The 26,449-nt window shown below is 37.1% G+C and overlaps 1 protein-coding gene across 11 annotated transcripts in view; it reads left to right on the forward strand.

Annotated features, from left to right (window-relative positions):
• The window catches only part of ANAPC10 (anaphase promoting complex subunit 10), a 38,193-nt gene extending 26,048 nt beyond the window's left edge, over positions 1-12,145 (forward strand). For 6 of the 11 annotated variants that reach the window (XM_087737133.1, XM_087737129.1, XM_087737131.1 and 3 more), the window contains exon 5: positions 11,768-12,145. In XM_087737133.1, the coding sequence (XP_087593259.1) occupies positions 11,768-11,998 (231 nt within the window). In that variant the 3' untranslated portion in view covers positions 11,999-12,145. Of the gene's footprint in view, positions 1-1,523; positions 1,656-7,203; positions 7,303-11,767 lie in introns of all 11 variants that reach the window. The other 5 variants (XR_015699868.1, XR_015699870.1, XR_015699867.1 and 2 more) reach the window with 3 other exon arrangements.
• Positions 12,146-26,449: the final 14,304 nt, after the last annotated feature.

Here is a 26,449-nt window from a genome sequence, read left to right on the forward strand (position 1 = left end):
GTTTTCTGTTACCTTTCATTAAAAGGCAGCTGCCAATATTAACGCCTTGTGCTGTTCTTTGGTCAGCAGTCCCATTTGTAAAGTACATTAACCTGAACTTCAGAGGTGTTTTTTAATATATTTTCAGACTTCTTTGCTGTAGCATGTTCCACTGCTCTTGTTCAGTCTGTTTTCTGTTCTCTTTGTATAGCGGTCTGCTCTTTCACTTTCTGCTATCCTACTTCCTGGCTTCCCCTACCTCTCTTCAATAGATGGTTGAAGTGCTACTGTCTTCCCTGAGAGCATCCTGACTCACTTGGAAATCGTAGGAGACGATATCCTTAGTTTGGATGGATGCTGCTTTGAAGAGGGACTAAGGTTTCTAGATCTTAGTACAGGAATTGGAAAATCCTAGGGCTTTTCAGTGCTTTTGGTGGGGCAGAGTGGAACTCAAACTCATGACTAAGATAAGAATTTAAATAAAAGGGCTAGTAATGTGTCATCTTAAGTAATTTTTAAGAACTTTGTGCCCCATTTCCTTTGTTATGAAAACCTTAGTCCACATACTTAACCAGATGGGGTTTTTTTGATAGTTCTGTCACTATTTTGTGTTGTGACTGGAAAGTTTGAATGCAGATAGTGCCATTTGTTGGAATGAACTTGGGAAATTTTAGGGTGTTTTGTTTTGTTGCGTTTACACTTTTTTTTTTTTTTTGTAAAGCAGTCTCCGTGTTTCTTTCCTGTCATCAGGTAAAAGTTACTGGAAGGGTTTTCAAAGAAACAGTTCTATGAATCCCATTTGCCGTGTTTATGCTGTCACTTGCTCCATTTTTACAACAGTTGATCCTTAGATTGAGTTAGAGAATCTTCTGTTTCTATTCTGTATCGTCACACAGCATACCAAAAATTACTTGTATCAGTTGGTCATCATCTGCCAGACTCCTACTTAGTAGGATACTTACCTGGTACCTTGTGTATATGGGCCTCCTCCTTAGTTACTTGTCTGTAAAATGAAAAAAACATGGCAGTGAGATAAGCTTTTATGATTTGAAGTGCTTCCCAAAAGGTACAAAATGTTTGATTTCACTAAATGAGATTTGCCCGTCTCTCTAATGTGCAGTGTTGGCTATATATTTTCTAGTAATTTTTTGTTTTTTAAATGTACTGTCTCCTTTCTCCCATCTGCATCTATAATACTCTGAGCTACAGATAATTTTAGTTGGATAGTACCCTGTTTTTTAAAATAAATAATAATAAATAAATGAAGAAAACCCTCATCCCTTTTTCAGAATGCTGGAATTTTAGAAAGTTTAAAGACTTGCAGCAAACCATAGCTTTTCTACCATTCATTTTTAGGACCAGACTGTCCAGATGCAGTCTGTTCCAGTATGTCTGCAACTTAGACTTTAAACAACTTAGGTACCAGAAGTAGGCAAACTGAAGCAGAAAGTTTGTTTTGGGCTGCATTACCTATTTTTGACACTGTCAGCCAGGCCACCACTCTAGAGCATAAGCTCAAGAATTTTTTTTTGTTGCTTTTTCAGCTTCAGCATACTATCTGCCAAGCCCAAGGGAAGTAACTGAGATTCACATTGGAGCCAAGTCCCTGTAGGTCTGAAGGCTTTCCTCTGATACCAGGAGTCTTCTCAAAGTTTAATGGCAGTGCACCTGCAAAGGTATGGCATTCCTGTCTATTGTGACAGCTGGTTAATGAGACGTAGGTCCCAGCAGGAGAATGCTAATGAGCTTAGGATATGTTTGCCTTCCCTTCCTCTACTCTTGACTGATCCTTAGATGAATTATGAAAACCATTTTTCATTAAATCAGGGATCCAAAATTTCACAGCTGTTATGACTGATTTCAGTTAGAGGCAGTATTTCTTCTGGAGCAACAGTTCCTGTTAAGATGGAATCTGTTTTAGCTGAAACCAAACTAAACTTAGATGACTTCCTGCTGTGGGTTGAAGGTTTGCTTTGGAGTTTTAGGCCTTATTTCCATACATGCACATATGAAACTCCATGCTAGACTGCATTGTCACTCTGTATTTGCTGCTTTGATCACTCTGCTTTCCAATGGGACAGGGAGAAGGTTTTTATATTTTTATTAAGTTCCAGAGGATAGGATGGTTGCCACTTAACACATACACAGAGAGGCGGTCCTTCTCTAATGAGATTTAATTTATGGATGTGTCAAGCATAAACTCCATTATGTAAAAGTTCAAGTGACCTCATTCAACAAAAAAATAGGATTTTAAAGACGTGGGACTTGAGAGCAAACTGTCTAAGCCTATTTAACATTTTTGGCCTTCTCTGAAACATTATATACATCTTGAGACATATACTTTTGTAATTAATTTTGAGCTGCCTATGCATTGTCCCTCACAAAAAAAAGTGTATATGGCACAACAAATGTGAAAACAGTGTTCCTTTCTTTCCAGAGAGACTTTCCTAGCAAACAATCTGTGACAAATGCCTGATGGTTTTTGCAGATACATTTTTATAGAATGAAGAGTTGTTTTCAGCCAAATTCTAGAGTATCAAGTATTCAAAGATTGTTGTCTGGTTTTTTTTTTTTTTTCTTTCCTTTTGCCTGCTCTTTTTCTGGCACTCAGAGTTAACAGACAATTTTTTCTAAAATTACAATTGAGTGAGACAGTTTTGGCTGACAAATCCACGGTAGCTGAGCATTTGGCAGGCTATTTATTTGTCTCTCAGGCTGCGGGTACCTGACTGTACAAGTGTTACCGGCAAGTCCTGTGAGCAGATGCAGTAGTGTCAGTGTGATGGGCAGGGTGGTGGTTGCTTAAGTACCACGGACAGGGGCCCCTCCACACGTGTCCAGGCCATCGGTGTATCAACCTGTGGGTCTTCCACCAAAGTGACTTCATCTGTCAGGAGTTTTTTTATGTGGGCGGTTCAGCACAGCCTTGACCTTTTTGCAGGCATCAGTACTGATGATTCTTTATCACTTAATGCTTTGAAACAGATGTTTTTTCTGTGAGTCCATGTCATAAAATTCTTGGTGTTTCACAGCATGTGCAACTGTACCCCATTTTCTCCCATTTGACAATAGTCTTGTGTGTACTTACTCACCAGAGACTCCCCTCATGTCTAAGACTTAATCGTTGTCCTCTTACATGCTCCTTATCTGATTTCAGAAGATTTCAAAGACAAACTATGAGGGCAATAATAATGCAAAACCTGACTCTCCCTGTTTAATGTTTCATGGATTAAATTTCAATGCTGTATTCTTCCAAAGTTTATTCCTGTTGTAGTACTGAAATTCTGTCTGAATCAATGAAGTATATCTGGGAAGAGATTGCATTGTTTTATCAGCAGAATCCTTGCTTTTTTACCGTATAGCGAAATTCTAATCGGGACACCTCATTCTAAAGAGTATCAAAACGGACCAGTCACTGAAACCATTTCATGAGTTGGCTGGTGAATCACTTCTGCTAAATGAAATTTAGGTTACGTAGCTCAATTGACCTAATCTGCTTACTTCAGAAACATGCCTGTATCTGTGATCTACAAGGTGGCAATGGGATATAACCCACTGACATTGTCCAACATGTTGAGCTGCTTATGTAATCCAAACATGAAATTTGGAAAGGCAGTATAAGAATCCCTATTTGAGCATCATAGATGCTAATCCTTGGCCCACCATGCAAGAAGGATATGACTTGCTGGTTACCCACACTGGGAACCTATCAATGCGTTTTTGCAGAGTAGCTTTTTACTTACAGTAACTGTGATTCTTGGAGGTGGTGTAGTTTAGCTGCTATGATTGAACCTGCATTGTTTTAAGAAACCATAGGAATTTAGGTGTTAAATCATAAGGAAATACAAATGGGTCAAGGTTGTTTTTTATGTAGGGGACCACTAGGCAATATAGGACTTATACATGACACTGTTTAGAGGAATTCCAGTTCTTCAAACATATTTTTGTGTCGCTGAGGTGATGCCCAAAGGGGATGCCCACTGGCAATTCTGTATCACAGTTTCTGTTGGATAGCCATGACAAACTCACTGATGCTCAAGTTGGCAATGATGGCAATGAGCTGGGGGGGGGCATGGTTTGCATAAATTTCCAATCAGAGTTCAGACAGGTTTGTCAGTAGTGGTTGGTTGTTTTTGTTGGGTTTTTTGTTTTGTTTTGTTTTTTGCATTTTATCAGTGATCTATCTGCAGATCTCCATCCATGCAGTTGCATGTCTCGTGTAAAAACTACTTGCAAGTTTTCAGTGATACTTGTGTAGAAGCATTATATTTTTAGTTCCAAGCATTACACTAGCCTCCAATTTAATGGTTTTATGCTATTTACAGAGTATTGTTTTTCAAAAAATAATCTTCAAAAAGGGTTTGAATCTTTTTTGCACCTCAGTCCGTTGCTCTTTCACAACTTGTCAAGTGTGTTTAAAACTTAGCTGATCATATTTTAAAGGATGAGATCCTCATAGTGGGATAACGTTGTCTTAGCTGATTCCTTCCCCATCAGAGGCTATAACTACAGTTTTTAGATGTCTGCCTTTTACCAGGAGTTCACAGTGAAAGATCCTCAAGGTGATGGTGAGCTTCTTTTGCTTGACATAATAAAGCCCGAGTGTTGCTTTACAGAGCATTTTCTAAAGAATATTTAATTTTTGCAAGACTTCTTACCACTTAATTCAACAGTCCAGAAATGAGTGAAATGAAGACAAGCTATGGGTGATTCTGGACATATATACACTGTCACTTACAAACAGTTTAATTGCATAAACTGAATTGGCACGCTTGATGCATTTGATTATTTATATGGGTACAAATGATTCCAAGAGAAACTCGGCAAGATGTGTTGAAAACAAATCTGTGCAAAATGAAGTCAAATTTAGTACATTCATGAAAATTTGGCCTAATATATTTTTTCATTTTTTATAGTGTTTCCCTGTTATGTTGAGCTGATTGAGCCCTTCTCTAGTCTATTTTCAGGGTCTCTGTGGTCTAGTTGACTTCTGTGCCACTTCTAGGCTCAGATATATATTCTGTGACAAATATTTATTTTGGTAATCTATATTAGTAAACTTTATTTACTCTTTCTAGCTTGGCTTGTGTGTTTAGTTGTCTTCATTTTAATCAGACACAACTTTCTAACACCTGGGCATTGGTTAATTTTTACTGTTTTAATCTCGAGCAGAATAGTCTGAAGAAGGAGATTCTATAAAACTTTTTGCAAGGATCTTTTGGACCTTTCTCTTTTTCAACCTTCCTAGTCTTCCCAAAAGTTATTTCTTACAGCTCATTTGAACAAAAAGCTTATATATGATAGGAACTTTTAGTATTTGCAGGCTTCACTGCCTAATATGGCTTATTCTGTAACTAGTCTCCTGTCTGCCCAAATCCATAGTTGAATCTTCCTGTGGGATGGACTGTGCTCCTCTAGGCTCTTCAGGAACTATTATTTGGAAGAATGGAAAACTTCTCTTACCTAATGGACTGAAGTTAGATTTCTTGACCGTTTAAGTAGGTGACTGGATTAAGACCACAGAGCCACCTCCTTAGGTGGTCGTTGCTTCGTTAGAGCAAAGAAGTGTGCTTTTCACAGTGGGTCCTTTGAGCATGTTTCTGTGTTTCTTGTTAAGCTGCTAATGTGGTGTCCCTCCTTTGACTCACTTGGAACTTGCAAAGTTTCTTTTGGACATGCTTCATTTTTCTGCTGGAACTGGTGCATCACTGCTATTAACTGGTTCTCTTCCTTCCTAAGTGAAGTGATGGCTGAAGCCCAAGCTCTGCTACTTCATGTGTTGACAGTTCCAATACTTGGAATTATGCAGAGGTCTACTGATTCTGAATCCTGGTAGCTGGATGGTATGAGATGGCAGTTACGGAAAGAGAATTTTGGAAATTTAGCCAGCCTTATTTCTCCTTGCCAGTTGTTGTGAAAACATATTTGGATAGCTGTAAAAAACAATGGCTAAGCAGGGAAAAGCCTTTCCCATATTTGTTCAGTCAGCTTGGAGAAAGTCTGTGTATTGATAAATACTTAATTTTGGAAAATAGCATTTATTTCCTCTGGAACTTAGTTTTATAATCTTCTGCTTGGAAGAATACATTATTTGTTGAAAACACCTACTTTGAAAATCTTAGGGTTTTTTATATGACTGTATGGCGAGAACTAGTTAAGCACGTAGAAAGGCAAAATTATATTTGTGAAGAAGAGTCTAGCCACTACTTTTAATTTCAAAGGTGGCTAAGTCACTAAAATAAAAAGAAGCAGCTTTAACAGTTTTACGAGAAAAGTAGGAGTAAAATCAAATACTGTTTGGTTTCACAGCCTGTTTTAGAAATATGTGTTGCCATTTGGATCTAGTAGTACAGATGATTAAATGGAGATGTGATGAGGTACCAACATCTCGGAATCATGTTGTACCATGCTGAAACTGTGATGGCAGCAGTAATTCTCAGCTTTCTGTCAGTACATGTGTGCAGAAGAGGATTTTTTTTTTCTCCAGGGGAAGAAAACAGGCTGCTTTTTCTTCCTATATATGTGTAGAAAAACTTATTCCCCTGCAATCTGGGAGCCCTGTCTAGCATACATTCTGGGATGTGTTTGTAATGACCCTGAATATGAAACTACTTAGTGTTTTTCTTCCTTTCTGTACCTTCACAAAAGATATCTTCATAGGGCAACAAAAATCACGTATTGTTTCACTGTAAATATAGCAAACAACTTGGGTTGGGTTTGCAAGCCTAGTAGAAGTAGCAGTTTGAGTTATATGCCACTTTGAAGACACCACAGAATTTAAGCAGAATATCGCCGAGTATGGAAAAGAGGTCAATGTTCAATTTAAGAAGGATTAAGTATAATAGAAAAGCCTTCTTTAGATAAATAATTTCCTATCCTATAAGGAGGCCGGCAATACCAGTGTAGAACAAGCTGCCTCTTAAGAGCTCTGGTCTTGTGTTCAGTCATCTTTCTGAAGTGTAGCCTCAAGTTGTTTTGGCCTTGATTTTTTTTTTTTTTAATTAATTTTGTGTCATTTGCATCTTCTATGGTGTAGAACACCCATTAGTTGCAATAGTAGCCTTGCCAAATGTGTATGGAATTCTGTAGAACCTCTGGACTATACAATAAAGTGAAGAAACAGGCTATTAAATTGGCTGGAGAGGAGATTTCCATTGAGAATGTTATTTCTGCTTTGGCTTTCAAAATAACATGGATTACTGGAGTGGGAGTATATGTCCATAGGTAAAGCTGTAGCACGCAGAGGACAGGAAAAATAAGAAAGCAATGGAGAGAAAGCAGGAGAAGAGATAGATAAGAGTATATAACAGCAGCAAAGGACAGGTGAGTGATTTTTCTATTTCAATTTTTATCCCTTTTTTCCTTTATTTTTACTTTCTTGCTCTTCTTTACCAATTGTCACAGAATTTATAGCATTAGAAGCAAATTTAAAAAAAAAAAAAAAACACAAAAAAAACCCAAAAAACCCAACAACACAAAAAACAACCAACAACCAAAAAAAAACAAACCAAAAAAACCTAGGCTTTTAGTATATTATATGTAACATTAGTCTAGAGCCGCAGGAACTGTCCTGAGTTACTAATATTGAACTTGCATTGATTCTTTCCTTTGTTTCCTTTTTTTAACCTTTTCTGGTAAAACATATAGCAGAAAGAAACTTCCAATTTTTAATGTCACTCAGGTAACTAATAATATAGCTGATTTTTTAAAACTTTCCTGGAAGCCAGTTAATTGTGACTGATTCTTAATGACCTACATAGGAGGAAAAAATACAGGAGGAAACTTAATCTCATAGTGGACTTATGCTGTAGAGTTGGGGTGAAACGTATATATACGTACATATGTATATACAGTGGCTAGTGCTTTTAAAGAACAGGATTGACAGCAAAGTCAACTGAAATGGATTTAAAGTATAATATTTACTATAGGTAGAGCTGCTAGTGCCACCTGTACTTAAGGTTGCATGACCCTTTCCATTTTAAGGCTTAACTCTTAGTTACTTTATAACTTTTGCCAAAGTTCAGTTCAGACAGATTTTTCCATGCCAGATGTCTGCTTTGGGTTGAATTTTTTTTGAAAGTTTCAGCCGAAGCAGTTCTGTTCCAAGAATAAGGCTAGTGAAAAGTATGCTATTTTGCTTGTGTGAGAATATTCTGGTGTCCTTCTTTGATGCTCCAGTGCCCCCAAGCTCTGAAGCAAGGATTTGAAATTTGGCAATAGTTCAGCCTTTGTGTTGAGGATGTGCCTTTTGCCTCCCTGTAAAAATCCACCCAAATTTCCAGACCGGTTTACAAGGCTTTGAAAGATTGCCATTTGCATGGGCTTAATAGGAATTTCTTAAAACTTCACAGTAAGTTTCCTTTAGATTCTCTTCACACTGGGAATGCTCCAGGCAGAGCAGAGCTGCATATTTCATCCCACTTCTAGGAATTGTAACGGCTGGATCTGGGTGTTGACACTGAACTAAGAGTGGGCAGCATTTTATCTTGTACCACCACTGCCTGTTCCCATGTCCTGTTCCTTCTGCCTGGTAAAGGACCTGGGCCCTCTGGAAAAAGAAACTGTCTCAGTTCATCTGAAAGAGCATGACAGTTTTGGAGGAGAAGAATTTAGGAGCGTGTGTGTGTCTGGTTTGTACCATTCCTTTGGTCACAGAAAATGTGTGTGTCATACTGGCAAAATACTACTTCCTTTTCTAGTGGATGTTCAGATAATAATCGTTAGGCTTTGTTGTATTTAAACTTCAGTAGTTGAGTGGGTCTCAAGGCTTTAATCATTTTACTGAACTATGAAAAAAGTTAGACACACAAAATGCCACAGTACAGTAATTTATTTATATTTATAATGTTATTTATAATGTTATTTGGAGGGCAAAAATCAAGAGCTCACTTTTTTCAAACATTTAAGTCTAACTCAGACCTCTTATACTTAATATATTGTAGTACAGCCTCCAACTTCATCGCAAGTGTCACATGCTTTGTCCAAGAGGCAACTATTTGATTGGAATGGGGAAAGGGGTCTATTCTGAGGATGAGTCCAGGATTTGTACAGTAAAGGATGTGTATTCATCTGTTACAGCAGTTGGAACATGTGGAGCAAGTGAAGCAGAGATTTCAGGAATTAAAAAAAAAAAAAAAAGGCTTTGTGGCTAAGACAATTGAATGCTGCTTGATGAATTGTGTGGAATCTGTGCTTAGTCATGAGTTTTTTACATGATGCACTCAAATAACTGTTCCTAGGTGGCTGCTCATGCTCTGTGTTCTAGTGGCTGGTTTGAGAACTCTTATCAATTTGTAGAAATGGAGACACTTACAACTGCAAATTAACTCAGTGGGAGTTAAACCTCATGTAAAATACTGTATGTTACTAAGGACAGTAAAAATCAGGTTCAAAGTACGTGAAATTTGACATCTGGAATCAGGGAGTATTTTAATCTAGTTAACCTAATGCCTCAGTTGCCTGTTTTACAGATGTAGAAATTACTTGTCCCATCTCTGTAGAAAAGCTGGTGAAGAAATTGCTTGCCTTTGTAGCAGGACTGAAAAATAACATGCTATAAATAAAGCATATGACCACCTCCTATTGATCAGGGATGAAATAAAGCATTGATAAATATGTAATCAAAAGTTTATTTATGTAATAAGACACAGGTATATTATTACATTAGTAAAATTACCTTTGCAACTCTTAACTTTCCAATGCTTACCTTTATGACCCTAATAATTCTCTTAATAAAAGACATTATTTTCTCTGTGAACTTAAGCAGCATCCAACTTTCTTTTGTACAAATAGTCCAATTTTGCCAATCCCTTGGTAGCTCTCTTGGTTCTGGAGGTGGAGTCATTATTTCACTCTTCGCAATGTCTTTCCCAATAAAGCATGCAAACCTGAACTATATTGGATCTGTATGAAACCAATGATGTCAACCTACAGAAAGTGGTACTTTTTTTTTTTTTCCCCTGTAATAACTAATCCATTTCATAATGATCCAAGCTTAAAAATCCCAATATTATAGCTCTGGAACTTAAATTTTCCACTTTGAATCATCAGTCAAGATTTGTAAACTGTGAGGATAATATTAAAATGCAAGTTTAGCAATAACCTCTTAATTCTCTTCTAAATCATGGTCACTTTACCTTACTACTAGTTGAATAAAATATTACTGATATCCTCATCCTTTCTGTTCACTGTGGAGATGGAAAGCATACTTGCTCAATCCGTTGACTACTACCTCACCATGACAAATTGCCCCTTTGTAAAGCTGCTTCAACAGTACATCATTTTTATCACTTTGTAAAGCCAACTGTTACCTGAAGTTTCCTATGTAAAAAAAGATTTTGTAGGTTTTTTGAAAGGGACAGGGTTACAATAAATAAGTGAATGTGTGTTTGTGCAAGTGTCTAGCTCCTGGAGTGAAAAGATTTGCTGCTAAGGTTTAGTGAATTTAATACTTTGGAAATTATTTGTTGGAGAGCCTGCAGAAGTGGAGAGTTTTGGATTTTGGGTTTCTTTTTTCTTTCTTTTTTTTAAGGTGGAAGTGTGAGAGGTGTGTTTCTCTCTCACACACACACACACACTCACACACACACACAACCCACCAAACCACCTTGTTTCTTGGGTCATTCCCTCAGGGTGTTTGCCTCTGAAACAGTAGATCTCAGATAGGTCTTTTGAAAGCTTCAGCAAAGGCAAGGTATTTGACAGGATGTTTGTCATGCAGTATTTTCAGGAGAAAGATGGGAATTTTGAGCTGCTCAAAGCATAGATCTTCCTTAGAGGAACTCGGCTGCTAAGAACAGCAGTCTTATTTGCTTAGCTGTGTGAAATCCACTTGCTTGTGGACAACTGTTTTGGGTTTTGTTTCCCCCCCCAAGACTTCCGTTTACTTGTGTGCTCTTCCATATGTGTTTTGAGCTGTGCTTTGAAGTTGGGCAACTAGCTTTAAACAAAAGCTGTTACCACACTTCTGCATAGCATCTAGCTTGATTTCAGCATGCTGATGTGTCAGTGATGTGGTTTAGAGTTAACGAAATGCAATTCTTTGCTTGCTTTGACATTGGTTTCTGTAGGATTAAAATTAAAAAGAAAAAAATACTCATATTACACTTTGTTGTATAAAAGCCAAGTCAAAATGGACCTTAGAATGTGACTAAATGGCTGTGCAGCGATTATTAATTGGCCAGGCATCTGTCTTGACACATAGATGAGATGAAGTCCGTGAGTTATCCTGTATTTTTTCCTCTGTCAGCTTCCTCTTCCTCCTCCCCAGTCCCCCTAATAATCTAAGGAATTTCTGAAAACCCAGACTTCGTGTGGATTTAGTTTCCTACATAATTCATTCTAGCATATTTTAGCTTAGAGTGCCTAGGTAAAACAATTTAGAGGTGCATATTTTCTGTCATCTTTGAGCAGTGTACTTCAGTAACAAGATCCAAATAGTACTTCAGTAACAAGATCCAAATAGTACTGCTTTGACTTTCTTAAATTTATACTCACGTCTGTATATTTTTGTATTGCTTTTTATTTTAAGGTTAAGGCACAAAATGAGGGGTAGATCTGAAAGGCAAAAGCAAGCACAACTGTAGTCAACAGAATTAATTTGTATCCAATTACACCAGCAGTAAATTAGCTATGAGTATTCAACTGTACTATTTCAAATTCATTCTGAAAAGTAACTAAAATCTGATTTGCAAGACTCTGCTCCATTAAACAGGTTTAGTATGTGATCAGTTATATTAGTATATTAACTGTTTCTGAATGTTTTGCTTTTTTGTCTTGTTTTTGGCAGCAACTTGAATTAGTGGAACCAAGTGGCTGGATTCATGTTCCTTTAACAGATACTCATAAGAAGCCTATTCGCACGTTTATGATTCAGATTGCTGTTCTAGCTAATCACCAAAATGGAAGAGACACTCACATGAGGCAAATCAAAGTGTACACCCCGGTGGAAGAGAGCTCTATTGGTAAATTTCCTAGATGTACAACAATTGATTTCATGATGTATCGCTCCATAAGATAAAATTTCTTAATAGGAAATAATAAAAGCATTTTTTGATGGCAGTATCATCGCTTAAGTATTCAAATACTTAAAGAGCAGGGTTTACTTCAGTGTAATTATATCTTCATGTTTATACTTTGTATGATTTTGAAATAAAGATAATCTTGTGTTACAGTATATTGTAGTCTGTAATTTTGCATTACTTGTGCTTGGAGTCTTTGAGTGCTCTTGTACTATCTAAGAGGGAAAAACAACTGGGCACTTTAAAGGAACGTATTTGTGACCAGGAATCAATAATTGATTTGATATAATACAGTTCTTTTTTTTCAGGTGATTTCTTCCCCTAATGATGCATGGAAATAGTTCGTTCTATAATGTTACTGTTCATTCCTTTACCTAAAAGTTGCTCTTTTTAAAGAGCATTCTTCTTGAACAGATATGGTTTAAAGACATTACCAGTAGTATTTTCCTGTCATTGCTTATGTTGATGTGTTGTACCCTTTTCTATATAGGTTTTTTTCCTGCTTAATAACTGTCTGCATGGATTTAGCCTTCTTTGTAACTGTGAAGTAGATGATAGAACCATAGAATATCTCAACTTGGAAGGGATCCATAGGGATCATAGAGGCCAACTCCCTGCTCCTTGCAGGACTACCTAAAACTAAGCTATATGAGTAAGAGCATTGTCCAGATGCTCCTTGAACTCTGACAGGCTTGGTGGCGTGACCCCTTCCCTGGGGAGCCTGGTCCAGTGACTGATAATGAAATGAAGATGACAATGACATGAAGAAAACTGAACCTTTCCAAATTACTCAATATAGTGTATATATGTTAATATAGATATACTGAGTATAGATCGTCTAAATGTGATAGCTGCTCAAAACAGGAGGAGAGTTAGGAATGCTCCAACATCATACAATAACACTAGGAATGAATCTGAAGCTCCAATACAGCTTCTAAAGTACCGAGAACTGAAGCGTGTAACACAAGGTAATCTCAGACTCATGGCATGGAGTTTCTTTAACATGTGTTTTAAAGAAAAGAACATTGCAAGAAAAATGTATACTTCGTCTACTTGCTATAAGTAGGAATATTTAACACCTCTACTAATGTCTCATAATCTAATTACTAGTTATTTCACCTTTTAAAAAGATTAAGTAGATTTTAGAAAGAGAGACTGTTGAAGTACAAGGGTTTCTTTTAAAATGTTCCGTACTGGTCAAACCCATTCTTCCTCCTAGCACCATAAAAGTTGATGGTAAATCCAGACTAATCTCAGCCGAGGAAAACTTCTGACACTCTTAACTGTGAGCAAGGAAAGGCTAGTAATAGTGGAGGCTCATCAAACAAAGATACAGCATCCTCCAGAGGAGAAAGAAGGTGAAATAGAGGAAAATGGGAAGGTTGTCAAAGGATAAAGATTCAGCTGTTGAAATCCTTTATATACTTAATGAAGTAAGCTGTTGTTTACTGGACAGTTTTGTCCTCTGGCTGAATTCCACAGTCTTTAGGAGGGTAATTAAAATGGGCATTTCCTGATCATGAAGCTTGTAGAGAAGTCCATGACTAGCTCAAGTTCTCTATTTAAATGTGGATTCAATCGTTTCAGGAGGACCTTAATAGTACTTTACCTTTCCATGTAAAGGATGTATCAACACAGTTCCTGTTCAGCAGAAGCTGGTTGAACTTGTGCTTTGCACCAAGTCTGTCAGTTCAGCAGATTTTATTATGTAGTGTCAAGGAGTTGCACATTCCTATACACTTATTTGAAGTAGAGTTTGTACTTTTGATATACTGCTTCATATTTTTCTGTCAAAAAAAAACCCTAACTAAACAAAAAAAAAAAAAACCACACACAAAAAAGGATTTATCCAGTTCTTTTGTTGATAAGTTATTGATAGGTTTTTAAGAAAGGAGATTATTAGGCATGCAATTTTCCTGTTTTTCTCCAGGAAGGTAAGATTGCAGTTATCCATCCTAGCTTTGTTGTCAAGTCATTGTTCCCCACTTAATGATTCTATCACAGATAATTCTGTGGTAGTTCTGAACTCTGGTTAGTAACACTTCAAAGTTTCTTCGAATTAAAATATTTTAAGTATTCTTTTCTCTTATATGTCACTCTACATTATTTATTACGTACTTCAATAATATATGCATTTATTTTCTCATCAGTTCACAAAAGACCAGTCCTGGAAGTGGACACAAACACATTCTGCATGAACCATCTCCAAAGATGGTTCAGGTAGGAGTTCAAGGGTTCCATAAACTATTAAATGTGTCCAAGTTAAGGGCACGTATTTCAAAGCAGCACCCATTATCTTTAGGCTAATGAAGTCAAAGTAATACTGCTCTATGACGAACATTATCCAGCAGACTAGGAACAGGCCTGTCAGTGTAGTCTTGTTCTGCTTGTTTCTGCCCTGCCTCACTAGGCATCATTTTTTGGATCTTTAGAGAGCTATTCCTGCTTTTATTGATTTTTCAGGGCTCCTGTGTCCATGCAGGATAGGTGCCAGTATTTGTCTCCAAAATTCAGAACTGTTATTCCTGACAGTGTAGTTGAATAAGCTGAAACCTAGCTTGACTACTTATCCTGCTACTCTGAAATCACAGATGGTGTTCAACTGGTTTTAAGAACTTACGATACCTATGTTAAACTGGATGTTGTTAAGCTTTATTGTTGGGGAGGGAAATTGTACTTGCAAATTAAATGTAATGCAGTCTTTTTAGTAGATGTTAAGGTGCGCAAAGCTTTTTAAACGTTAAGGCTGTAGTTATACTTTATTCTTCTGTCAACAGCAGATCTAGTCTGAAGCTGCACATTCCAATATTTTGTTTCTACTTTATTGCCAGAAATTACCATCTCCGTGGTTGAGCCTCTTCAGGAGCTTCCATGGCTGTTCACTAAACTGCATCTGTGAAACACTTAGATCCTTAGTCCTTCCTTGGCCCTTTAAAATAAGTATATTCTTAGTATTGGGTGGAAGCAAGTGATCTGTGGTAAGACCATGGGAGTGAACAGTGAGTCATGATGATGAGGGTGGGAGTAGATTAAGAGGGAGAATACAACTAGTAACTCCTTCAACTGCTGCTGGCAAAATAACATATGACCATGCCTGAAAGGCAGTATAAAAATGCAAACTCATTACTACAGTTTGTGTCTCGCTCTTTGATATTCAGTGTTACTTGAAAACAAGTGCAGTGGCCATTCTTAATCCGTCTTAAATCTTTTCTATGTTGTTTTGTTACAATTGTAGGTACATTGCATTGGTATTTAACATCTCTGCAAGTACGTTTGTTTTTTAACATTTTTGGTGCTTAGTCACATAAGGCTGCTGATTTTTAAGTGATGAGATGCTAGAGGGTTGTGTCTGAAAATTAAAGCAAGCTACTGCCTTTGTGTATTAATACAGTACTTGGTATTTGAATGGGTATAAACAAACTGATCTGGAAACTATTGAAGGAAGTTACTACACTTACGTTGTGTTTAGCTGCTACTTTTTTTTTCTTGCTCATTTTTTTCAGGCACACAATTGTCTGGGATCTTATCAGTTGAAAGAGCAATTTTACGTGACTAAGCAGCAAAATTGTTGAGCATGCAGATTTTTCCAAAGACTGAGTTTGAGAAGAGAAAGTTCTTGAAATGTTAATTTAGTTAGAGCTTATATATTGCCTAGCCACATGCTGCTTTGGAAGGTGTCAACAAGTGCTGTAAATTACAGTTAACTGCTAATGTGTGCTAGAGATCCAAAATTGCAAACCTAAAGAAAAGCCAGAATGAGTTACCTTTGCAGTGAAAATTCACAAAAATAAACATTCTTAGACTCGTGTATAAATACTGCTGATGGAATACTAGAACCATTTTGATGTTGACCATGAATTGCAGATTTTTAGTGAAAACAGGAATAACATTTTAGCTTGATATACTTGTCTCTCATATTCACTTCCCGCTCAGTCCGAAAAAGAAATTTCCTTTGCATCGTTTAACAATACCTTACATTCATAACTGATTTTTTTTTTATTTTATTTTTCCCCACTTGCACACTTTGGCTGCTGTTTGGAAGGAGACAAGTCCTGGGAATCTGTAGTCTTTAGTATGTCCAAGTTGTCAGCTTCTCAGTAGAAATGAATACAGAGCTATATCTCTAAAAAGCATAAAGTCAACAATTGACCTATTTACCCTACAAGGTGGTTTTACAAATGTTAACTTCAGCGGATGTTAAGAAGAGACAGGTTGTCAACTTGTTGCCAGCTTAAAGCATACTTTTTTTAATGATGAGCAAATAAGACTGCTTCTTCAAAGTGATGAGGAAAAAATAATCAGATATTCATAAACGTGGCTTGCTAAGAATTATAACTCTGTGCCTAAACTTTAGGGTAGTTCTGTGAGTATTTTGGCTTGCTTCTCCAAATATGAAAGAGCAAGGTGTACTGGTTACAAGGACAACTGATCTTAAATAACTTTGATCCATGGAAAAAAGAGCGCTTTTATAAAACTTTAAAAATTTTACAAGGTGTATGCTCAGAAAAGCCTTTTTTGCTATTTGTCAAGTAGAAACATACAATCTCAGCATTGTTGTTAGCAAGCAAACTACTAACTGAAGATATTCAAAGTTTAGAATTGAATTCAAATCAGTGACATGTCTGATCTAAAGGTTTTAGAGAGGGGAAGTGTGTGTATATTGGTATTCAATAATGGCCAATACTTTAGGCTAATAAAGGTTAAATGCTTCCTGAGTAACTTATTTTTACTAAAACAATGCTCTGAGCAGTATACTTTAGGTATGTCCCTATGTGAAAGATGTTTCAGAGGCTTTGACTGTTTTCCCTTACCCCAGATCACAAGACTTTCCCAGCAGACCCATAAGTAATTTCCCAATTTTTTTTTTTTTACAAACCTCATCTATAAAGACAGATGCCTTCTTTACACTGGTGCTCTTCTCCAGCTGGGGACTAAGATTATAGTGGATGATTTTGTGTTATTATTGTAGCAGTATCAAAATCAGCTACTTTATCAAGTAGCAACTATCCAAGAAGCTGAACCAAGGGAGTTCAGAATTGTTTGTTTCTCAGGCATTATAAAACTCTTTAGAGCTGTATGCTGAGAGTAATGCTATCAGGGAGAGGAGAGGTAGCCAGGAGGCCACCTTTATTCTGTAATGGCCTATTGTGGTCATACTTTAAAATATTTGATAATTTAATGTGAAAACTGGAGGGAACTACAGAGATATTTATAAAAGCTAGTAAGGCATGAACTTTCTCTTGTTGTTTAACAATGACTTATAGAAAAATTCCAAGTTAAGACTTGGAACGCTATCTCTAAAGCCTGCTTTGCTTTTTTGAAAATGCACTCTGATAAGTGGTTGAACACTTAATTTACTTGTTTTCTGTTAAAATTGATGGAATAGTGCTCATTCATTTCAACAGAGTATTGGGTTAGGTCCTCTTGCATATTGAATTACAGTTACTTTTAAGTCTTAGGTTTCCAAATTTTTGTTGTAGTCTGACTAGTAGTGTTATCTCATGATGACTTTATCTCAGTCTTTCAAATTTTGCATTTTTTACGTTGTCTTCACTTGTTAGTATTAAAGAAAAAGAGAATTGCAAGTTGCACCATGGCTGAAAAGTTGGCAGTTTTCTAACTTCAGGCAAGGTATAAAATATATCCTGAACTTTCATGTTTAATTGCAGTATCAAAAGCAGAATTATAGGGTAGATGAGAAATGAAAGGTAGGAATCATCTTGTTTTTAACATGTGTTGTGTGGATTTTTTTTTTTTTTTATTATTCCCCCTATAGCTGTAGCTGGAGCATTGTCCCTTGCTGTCAAAGCAGGCAGCAGTTGATAATCCTAAGTGGACTCACTGGAAAACTAGAGTACCATAAAAAGGGATAAATAGCAGACTATTAGTGTATTATCTGTGAATTGCTATGATTAGCTGTATTATATAGCAAATATCACTCCTTGATTACCGGATTGTGTTTTCCATACCTTTTGTTTTGTCATCTAAGATGGCGTTGCTAAGTCGTCTTTCTCTTTTTTTTTTTTCTTGTATGAGAAACATGTGATAAATATTGAGTAGTATAAGATTAAGGCAATATTGAAATAAATGAGAGACAAAATGGAAGATGTATTTGTTCTAAGAAATCATGACTTGTCAGTGATCTGAATCATCACTTCAAATAGTAGTAATTTAGGGTTTTTAAAACTTTGTGGAAGATACCACACTAGGCCTTTTGGCCTTGCAGAACAGCAATGTGATTCCTAGCATAAGTGAAAAGGCCTTTTTTTAAATTAAACCTTGGCTTAATTCTCTATGTAGACACTAAGAAGAGGGAGGTAACTGAGTGACCAGGGTCTTGAGGAACTCCTGTTGAAATGAATGAGAGTAACTCTGTTTTGACTAAGTCATGTCTGTGTGTCTTCTCAGTACCGCAGTGTAAACAAAAAAGGCAGATGACAGGAGAGGAAGAAAAGAGATATTTGCTGCTCCTGGTTTCTAAAATGGAGAACAGCAAAACATTTATATTTTGCTTAAGCTCGCATAGGGAGTCTCTGGCAGAGCTGGAACTTGAAGCCTTGAAGCTCCTTTGTCTATCTTCTTTCACTGTGAAGCAGATTTTCAGATAATGATACTGTTTTAAAGACAATTTTGAAGTAATGCAATTTCTATATGTAATTCCATTTTAAAGTTTAAACTATATTTTGGGTTTTGGTGTTCTAGTTCAATCTGTAGGGGAAATACTTTTGCCAACACTGTGTCTATAGGTACACTACTGAAGGTCTTCAGTTGCTGCCTTGGTGCTTGCTCTTAACTTACCAAAAAGACATAGCATACTCTTTAGTGGAAGAGGGATAAGCTACCTTACATTTTGTGTGGGATACTTGACAGGAGATCAATACTAGCTTGCAGTCTGGCTCAAAGATCTGCGTACATGCCATTTTCCACACTTTGTTTGGTGTAAATGTAGAATACTGGACTTCTATTGACTTCTAAATTTTTTTTGTATAGCTACTCTGTACATTAGACTTCAGATGGTTCTTGCCCAGACCCTCAGTTGCTTAGACATGATGCTTAAAGCATCACTTGCTGCTTAATTCTGTAGTTGCCCTAGTCTTCACAAATAGGCACGCTACTAGGCTGTGGGGTGCTTGGAGCTGTAATTCAAGCTCAAGTTACTGATAACCCAACATGAAGACTATCTGACTAGGTGTTGACTGAACAGTTGGCATGTAGGTAGTTTTCTGAGAATCAAAGGCTTAATCTGACATGAACGAAGTATAAGAGATAAGGAACTGAAGTGAGTCTTACTCTTGAGTCTTGTTTTTCTTCATCTGTGTTATAATAGTTTAAGGGAGGTAATTGAAACATGATTTAGGCTTGAAATCTGTTTATACGCTAGAGAGAGAGCCAGATGTCCAGATTGCCAGTACTGATTAGCAAAAAAATGCATGAGCTTGTGTGTAATAAATGAAGTGATTGAAGAGACTGAAGGACCATGGAGAGCTACCGGTTATTGGGAAGGCAAATCATCACTTCACCTAATATGAAGTGAGCCGCATCTCTAGGCAGCAGGCCATTGCTTGAAAAATCCACACCTCTCCCAAAGCAATAGCCAGCAATAATTGTAATTGTCTTGAGTCACGAACTGCAAGTGAAACAGGTCCTCAGGCGATTTATTCCACCACCTTGTGATGTAAGTTGGGCGAGCTACAGAGCAGAGTGCCACTTGCAGTAAGTCAGGGTGACAAGACTGGACCTAGTAATTACAGCTGAATCATATTACGTCCTATAAAGGAAGAAGGAGAGTCAGAAGTTAGCGTAGTAAACTTCTCAGGAAATCCTGAAGACTTTAGACATTGTCAGCCATAAATATGTGTCTTTGTTTCAAAATGACCAGTGAGTTTTTCTATAACTCCTATTTTCAGGATGGATCTGGGTTAGTAATACAAAAAGTGAGTTCGTTGCTATGCCAGGTCTAACTGAAAGAAGAACTGGTCGTTATCACTGTTACAGTGTTTTGGTATGTGAATGAATTACAGAGATCACTTTTAGTGGATATTTTTCTTGAATTTACCATCTAACTCTGCAGCTTAAATAGAATGCATCAGAATTCTTTGGGCTCGTTGGAGCGACCCCAGATTGACATCAACACATGCTGGCCTACATGGGGGAAATGCAGGTTTGGGGCTCTGAAGGGTACGTGGTTATAACATGCAGTAGAATGTTGTGCTTCAAGAGCCTGAGTTGTTTAATCAGTGCTAACCTTTGGGCTCTTAGTCCTAGATTTTGTCATTACATGTAAATTGCTATTAAACACTGATTGATTACAAGAATGCTTTGCATTCATTTGCATGTATACACAAAAATAGCTGTTTATTTAACTACCACATTACTTCTTTAATTAAATGCAATAGGTTTTTGCTGGAGCATGAGATAATAATCTAAATGCAATTAAAATGTTCGTAGTATTAAGAGTATGTACACTGCCCTCCAAAGACAGGATTGCTGAGGCTTCCAGGCAACGGTATTGGGTGGTCTGCTGTTGGTTTGGAATACTTAAGTGTTCTGTTTTAGATCAGAAAGGTGTTAAGGTGCTTTTATAAAACTGTATAAACCATCATTAAACATTGTTCATTGAAGTAAATTTTAAGTAATCCTTCACGTGACATATTTGCTGTAGTTCCAGGCTGACATTTCAACAAGCTGTTTTACGTCAGCCTAACAATTACCCGTGACAGTTTCTCCATTTGCACCAAAGAATAAACATTTCTTGCAGCCAGTCAACAATATTAGAGTGATTTAGTTTAATGGAAGAGAGGAAAAAAAAAAACACCAAGTAATGAAAGTGATGCTAATACTGGATGCTGCTAGAGGATATAATCCAGACATAATTATATATGAAATGAGAAAGTAAGTTTGGGATCACTGAAAGCATTAAATATCTGAACTCTGATCCCACTGAAGTGAATTACCACTGTTAATTGTAGTAGGGAACAGTTAAGCCAATATTTAATACTTTAATTCAAGTAAATTAAATGGGATCAGGGACTTCCCAGTGATGCAGATAAGAATAGGCCGACCTGAAGCAGTTTTGAAAATTTTCTCAAATGCTTCTTTCAATATACAAAACTCCTTTAGGAGTAAGTTCCGGACACATGAAATGTAGCATTGAACATATCGCTTGTTGAAATCTTACCTCTTGCTTTTGATTGAGTTAGGAATTGATCTCCAACGTATGAGATGACTCACGTGTAATTGGCGTACCTGAAAGGTAGTAACTGCTGGTGGGATGGGTTGTGATGAGTGACTTGGCTTACAGGTGAGGGTGGCCCTTGATGCAGTTGTCTTGCTGTTGCTGCATATAGAGCTAGGACGTATGTTTTTAGCATTAGCAGTGCGTAAATTTTTCATTGCTGCTTGTTTGAACTGAAATTTGGCAGTTGAACTAACACAAGTTGAGAAGGAAAAGTACTGGGTTTGGGCTCTACAGAGAGCTTGATACTACATATCAGTAAAAAGCTCACTGAGAGAAATATATGGGAATTCATGCAATTCCTTGAATTGATTTTGGTTACTGAAACCAAGCTAGTAAGAACAATTGAATTCTCTAGTTTTCATCAATTTATTCTTTAATAATAAAGGGAAATAACCCCCCCCCCCAAAAAAAAAAATGTTTATAACTTGAGTAAAAAAATTGAAGCTAATATAAATTTAGCTAATTAATCAATTCAAACAAAATGAGATTTGTAATGCAAACTCATATCCTTCTAACTGAAGGTGCTACTAAACTAAAAGGAATATTTAACAAAAGGAGTTACCTAGGTTTCTTGAGTATAAGACTGTAATATTGCCTGGGGAACAATATGTAGCTTACAGAATTCACCAAACAAATAGCTAATGGCTGTTTCATTTCAATATTTACCATATTTTTGTACTGGAGTTTCATATAATTTGTAATATAAAACAGCAGAGGAGAAAGCAGTCTGTAAAATTGATTCTCATTCACCCTAGAACAAGCACTATCATGACAAGCAATGAAATTATGAAAAAGTAATGTCTAGGCATTTTAATTAGAAAACACCTCATGAAAGGAATTGTCTTGTTTTCTGCATTTGTGCATTTCCTTTAAAAATGTGTTTCTCACTCTGTTTAAACTGATTAGAAATGTCAAGTCAAAGGTGGACTATAAACTCTTACTGCTCCTTCATGAAGATATTATTTGTCTGGTTTTCTATACAGCTCCTTCAGGTTGCTGCTCTGCTGCCATTGAAAATCAGTTGTGAAATAAATAGGTGTTCATTCTGGCGCTTCAGGGTAGAATCTTTAATCTTGGACCACGCATCTCTGGAGAGAATTTCTACTCGTGAACAAATAAGCCCACACAATCTAATCTTTCAATTGTCTTTAATCCTTATATTCTGTTTGGTGTGATTTTTGATTTTTTAAGTTTTTTTTTTAATCTTTAAACCCAATGTCATGTTTAATATAACACCTACTGCTAGGCCAGGATCTTGTGATAGCTTGTATTCAGTCTTAGAGCTTATTCTTCTACTTTTAATTAAGACTAGTCTTAAATATTTCAAACATTATGCTTCCCCTTATTTGGCAGGTGACAGTGGAGAATTACGGCACTTTCTAAAGGTACATTTTCCATTGGAAAACCACCGATGTGAGTGGTAGTTTAAAGGGGCAAAGATTTAAACCAAAATCTGTGTGTGGAAATGCTTATAGGCTATTGTTAATCTTCTAGCAGAGCTAGCTAATCTTTCAATATGAGTTATGTATACCTTCATTATGTTCGATTTTCTACCCTTCAATGTATTGGAAAAACCAGGAGAGAGTCTTTATTTTGTGTTCCTTCTCAACTAAGTCTCAAGATATGTAAACCTCGGTGAAAGCACATGTACCACATCTTCTTACTGGTTCCTACATACCCAATCCTACTGTATTTTCACACTTTTATTCAATGTGGCTTTCTCAAAACCCCACACAATAAAGCAGTGATGTAGGTAATAAAATTTTTTTTTCTATTAGGTTTTGTCTTCTTCCCTAACCTCCCTTTTCTACTTCCAGTAGCAATTTGCTTTTGATTCTTCCCTGTCCATGATTTCCCCCCCCCCCCCCCCCCCCCAATTTTATGAAGGCTTGTTATCAAGTAGTGGTATTTCTAAAAGGAATAGTTTATCTGGGTATACCTGAAAAAAAAGCACATGATTTGTCTTTGGTATTTACCAACAAAGTGTTTGTGTCATCCCTGGATCTCTCAGAAATACTCTTTTCTGAGTATATCATTCCCATCAAATATCTGTTTAGACTGCTTTCTTCCAGATACTGTAGTTCTCATTTTTTCCAGATCACAGAATTAATTGTGCTCTCATGTTAACATAAAGCAAGGACAACCTCATTAAACCAGTGGAACAGTGTAAGTGAGGAGAGAGTCAGGTCTTGCATATTAAATGAAAAAAAGATTGATACAAGTATCTTGCAAAAGTTGCAGTGACAATTAGGTTTATCTATGTTGACAAAAATTAGGATTATCTACATGGTTTGTGCAATCCTCTTGTTCCCATAAATTATGATGTGTTCTTTATATAATTACCTATTCTTTTTTCCCCACCTTGTTTTAGGAATGAATCAAAAGAGCACAGTGAAAGCAATCTGTTGCCTTCGGCGCATCTGGAAATTTGGAAAATATAGAGTGAATGAGGTGAAGTCTTGCAGAAAGGGAGGACATGGTTTTGTGATTAAGACAGATTGCTGTTCTGAAAAGTTGGAATCCATCAACATTTTCATAGGCAATCACTAGTTGTCTGTTTCTTGGAGGATTTACTCTGAAACCCTGGTTCAGATTTTTCTAAAGTACTTGGTGTTTTCAGATGTTGCTGAAGGCAGAGGTTTGCTTGCATCATCCATTCTATTCCGCTAAAGAGTTGGCCTATTTAAAAAAAAATAAAAAAAAAAAATCTTTGAATTAAAAACAATGTAATTCACTTACATTGGGGACAAAAGCTTGCATTCACTTAGTCCGTTTCTCTGGCTTCTAGTGGCAGCCCTAAATTTCTTGCTCTAGAAGTCGTCGTCTCTGGACCCTGCATTTGCAGTGCTTGTTTCCTCCCCAGTCTTCAAACTGGACCCAGACCCATCTCCAAGTCTGAGTGCTTTCCCGCCCTAGCCTTTAGTTATTCCCTCACTCCTCTTCTCCTTCCTCAAAGCTCTCATCTGTCTCTGTTCCTTTCCCAGATTCACTGTTGCAGCATTTTGTATCCTGTTTGGTCATAATTTTTCTCACCCAGTACCTGTTTCCTCAGTTTTCCCCCCAAATCCCCTAATCTTCCCATTTTTTTCCCTCCCTAATCCTGAAGATTTTTCCTTCCTTTCCCAGCTAGTCCCAGCTAATACCACGTGCTTCCTCCCCATATTGCGTAATACTTACTCTGCCTGTCAGCTCTCTTCCCATCCTGCTGAAGTAACAAGAGGATGAGATTGTGAGCGCAGGGCAGAGATTCTTCTGCTTTTGGTTATAGCAGTCAACCCAGTCCAAGGATACAATACCTGGAAGCAGCTATTATAGCAAAAGCTTGACTTTGCCCTATAGCTTCACACCAGATCATGTTCAGGATTGTTCTGCGGGGTGTGCATTTTTAGGCTTGGCCAAAACTGGGCAGACTTTCATAAATGCTTATAGGTGTATCTTCTATTCTCTCTCCTTTCCCATCTAATTTCAGAAACTCTACTGTAAAGCATTAGAGTGCTAAAAGTTTCCAAATAAAAGATTGTGAGAATATTTCTCTGAAATGGCTGAATAGTTTTGGCTGGAGTTTTCCAAAATAAATTCAGCCTGAGGCAGACAGCTGGTATGGGAAATTTCAGCTAAAGGAGTTGCAATTTGGCTAAGTTTTTAGAAACTCAGAAGAGATTTGTGAGGGAATTAACCCTGGGTAATGTTTCACGTTTCACCAAATACTGTCTTCTGGGCAATATGCTTTGTCACTTTGTGTGGACCTTCCCATTTCGTTTAAAATTCGTTCTCTATAGTAACTAGCTAAGCTTCAGTACAGTAGAAGAGCTATTTTTATTTGGGGTTTATAGAGTCCAAGAGTTTTTAAAATAATTTATTTGCTTCCCCAGACTAGTTGAAGTAGCTTTCTATATAGGTATAGTCTGTCAGGGGCGCATTTGTATTGGAAATATCTCGGTTCTTTTATACTTGTTTATAGCTTACGCCAGGGATTTGTGCTAGAGTAGCACTGTCACAGAGCTAGCTCTCTTAGACAGTTTTAACCTACCACTGTCTGTAGCACCATGCTGTGAATCTGCTTCCCTAGCGTGCAGGCCGTATGGTAATAAAAGAAGCTAAGTACACTCCTCCTGCCCAGTTCTCTTTAACTACTTGTGTGAGCCAGACTTATTCACGCGCTTGTTTTTCAAGCTCTGTCATTATTTAACTCTTCTTTCTTCTTTCTTACCCCCCCAGCTTTTCACTGGGTTTCAACCCAGGCTTACCTTCATTACTGCAGGCCTTTTTGGGCTAATTGATGGTTCTTGATTACTGGTGTATGGCTGTGACCTGCCAATCTATTTAAAACTGTTAAAAAGCCCTTATCTTCTGTTGTGCAAGGTTCTCTTTGCTAGATAGATGTTCCAACCATCTCTATTGTCTCCAGGTGCAAGCCTCATGTACTTTATCTATCTGGCCTTCAAATACATGACTTAATACTGCACATTAGGACTATCAGGAGTTTCTGAACCTCCTAAAGCCAAAAGCTCTGCTGAAGGCAAGGAAGTACTTGACAAAGCCATATCTGATCATATGGAGCCTTTTTGTGCTCCGGTGGTCCTGAAGCACTCCAACCAGCAAGAAAAGAAAGAAAAGATGTCAGTTCACCCTGGAAGATAATTAAGGCATTGAAAGTCTTACCCTATCTATTTCATGTTAGCTCCTATTACCATCTGGATGGGTGAGTTGGGATAGAGGAGTGCTACCTCAAGGCAATCTCTCCATTGAATATAATTTCTTGTTTCACACACCTGTTAAGCAGTCTGCTAAAAACTGAGCACTGTCAAATTAACTGATTAAAATAATGAATACTATGGAGTGAGTAGGGATTGATTTTGGTTTTTTTTTTTCCTTCAATGTCTTTTTCAGTCAAGAATGAGAGGATATCAAGTTATGTCAGCAGATGAGAAGTTCAAAAGAAATAAAAGAATATTGTTCTCAAAGCTGTATTTGAGCTGTGCAGCTCCTGCCTGCAGCAGGTGGTAGATGTTTAAAACTTGCATCGTTTCTAAACATGACTGAACAAATTCATGGGAGAAGAATCCATTGAAGATTATGAAATATAAAAGACAGGCCATAAGTTGTTGGAGATTTCTGTGGTGCTGGGTGAAATACCATTACACTCTTCCCTAGGCATTTGCTTCCTGGCATTGGTCTATACCAGTTCCTTTTTAGGAGGAGGATGGTGTCA

The sequence above is a fragment of the Nipponia nippon genome, unplaced genomic scaffold, assembly GCF_047370975.1.
Source record: "Nipponia nippon isolate SJK-2023a ecotype South Korea unplaced genomic scaffold, ASM4737097v1 scaffold_6, whole genome shotgun sequence".
NCBI lineage: Eukaryota > Metazoa > Chordata > Aves > Pelecaniformes > Threskiornithidae > Nipponia > Nipponia nippon.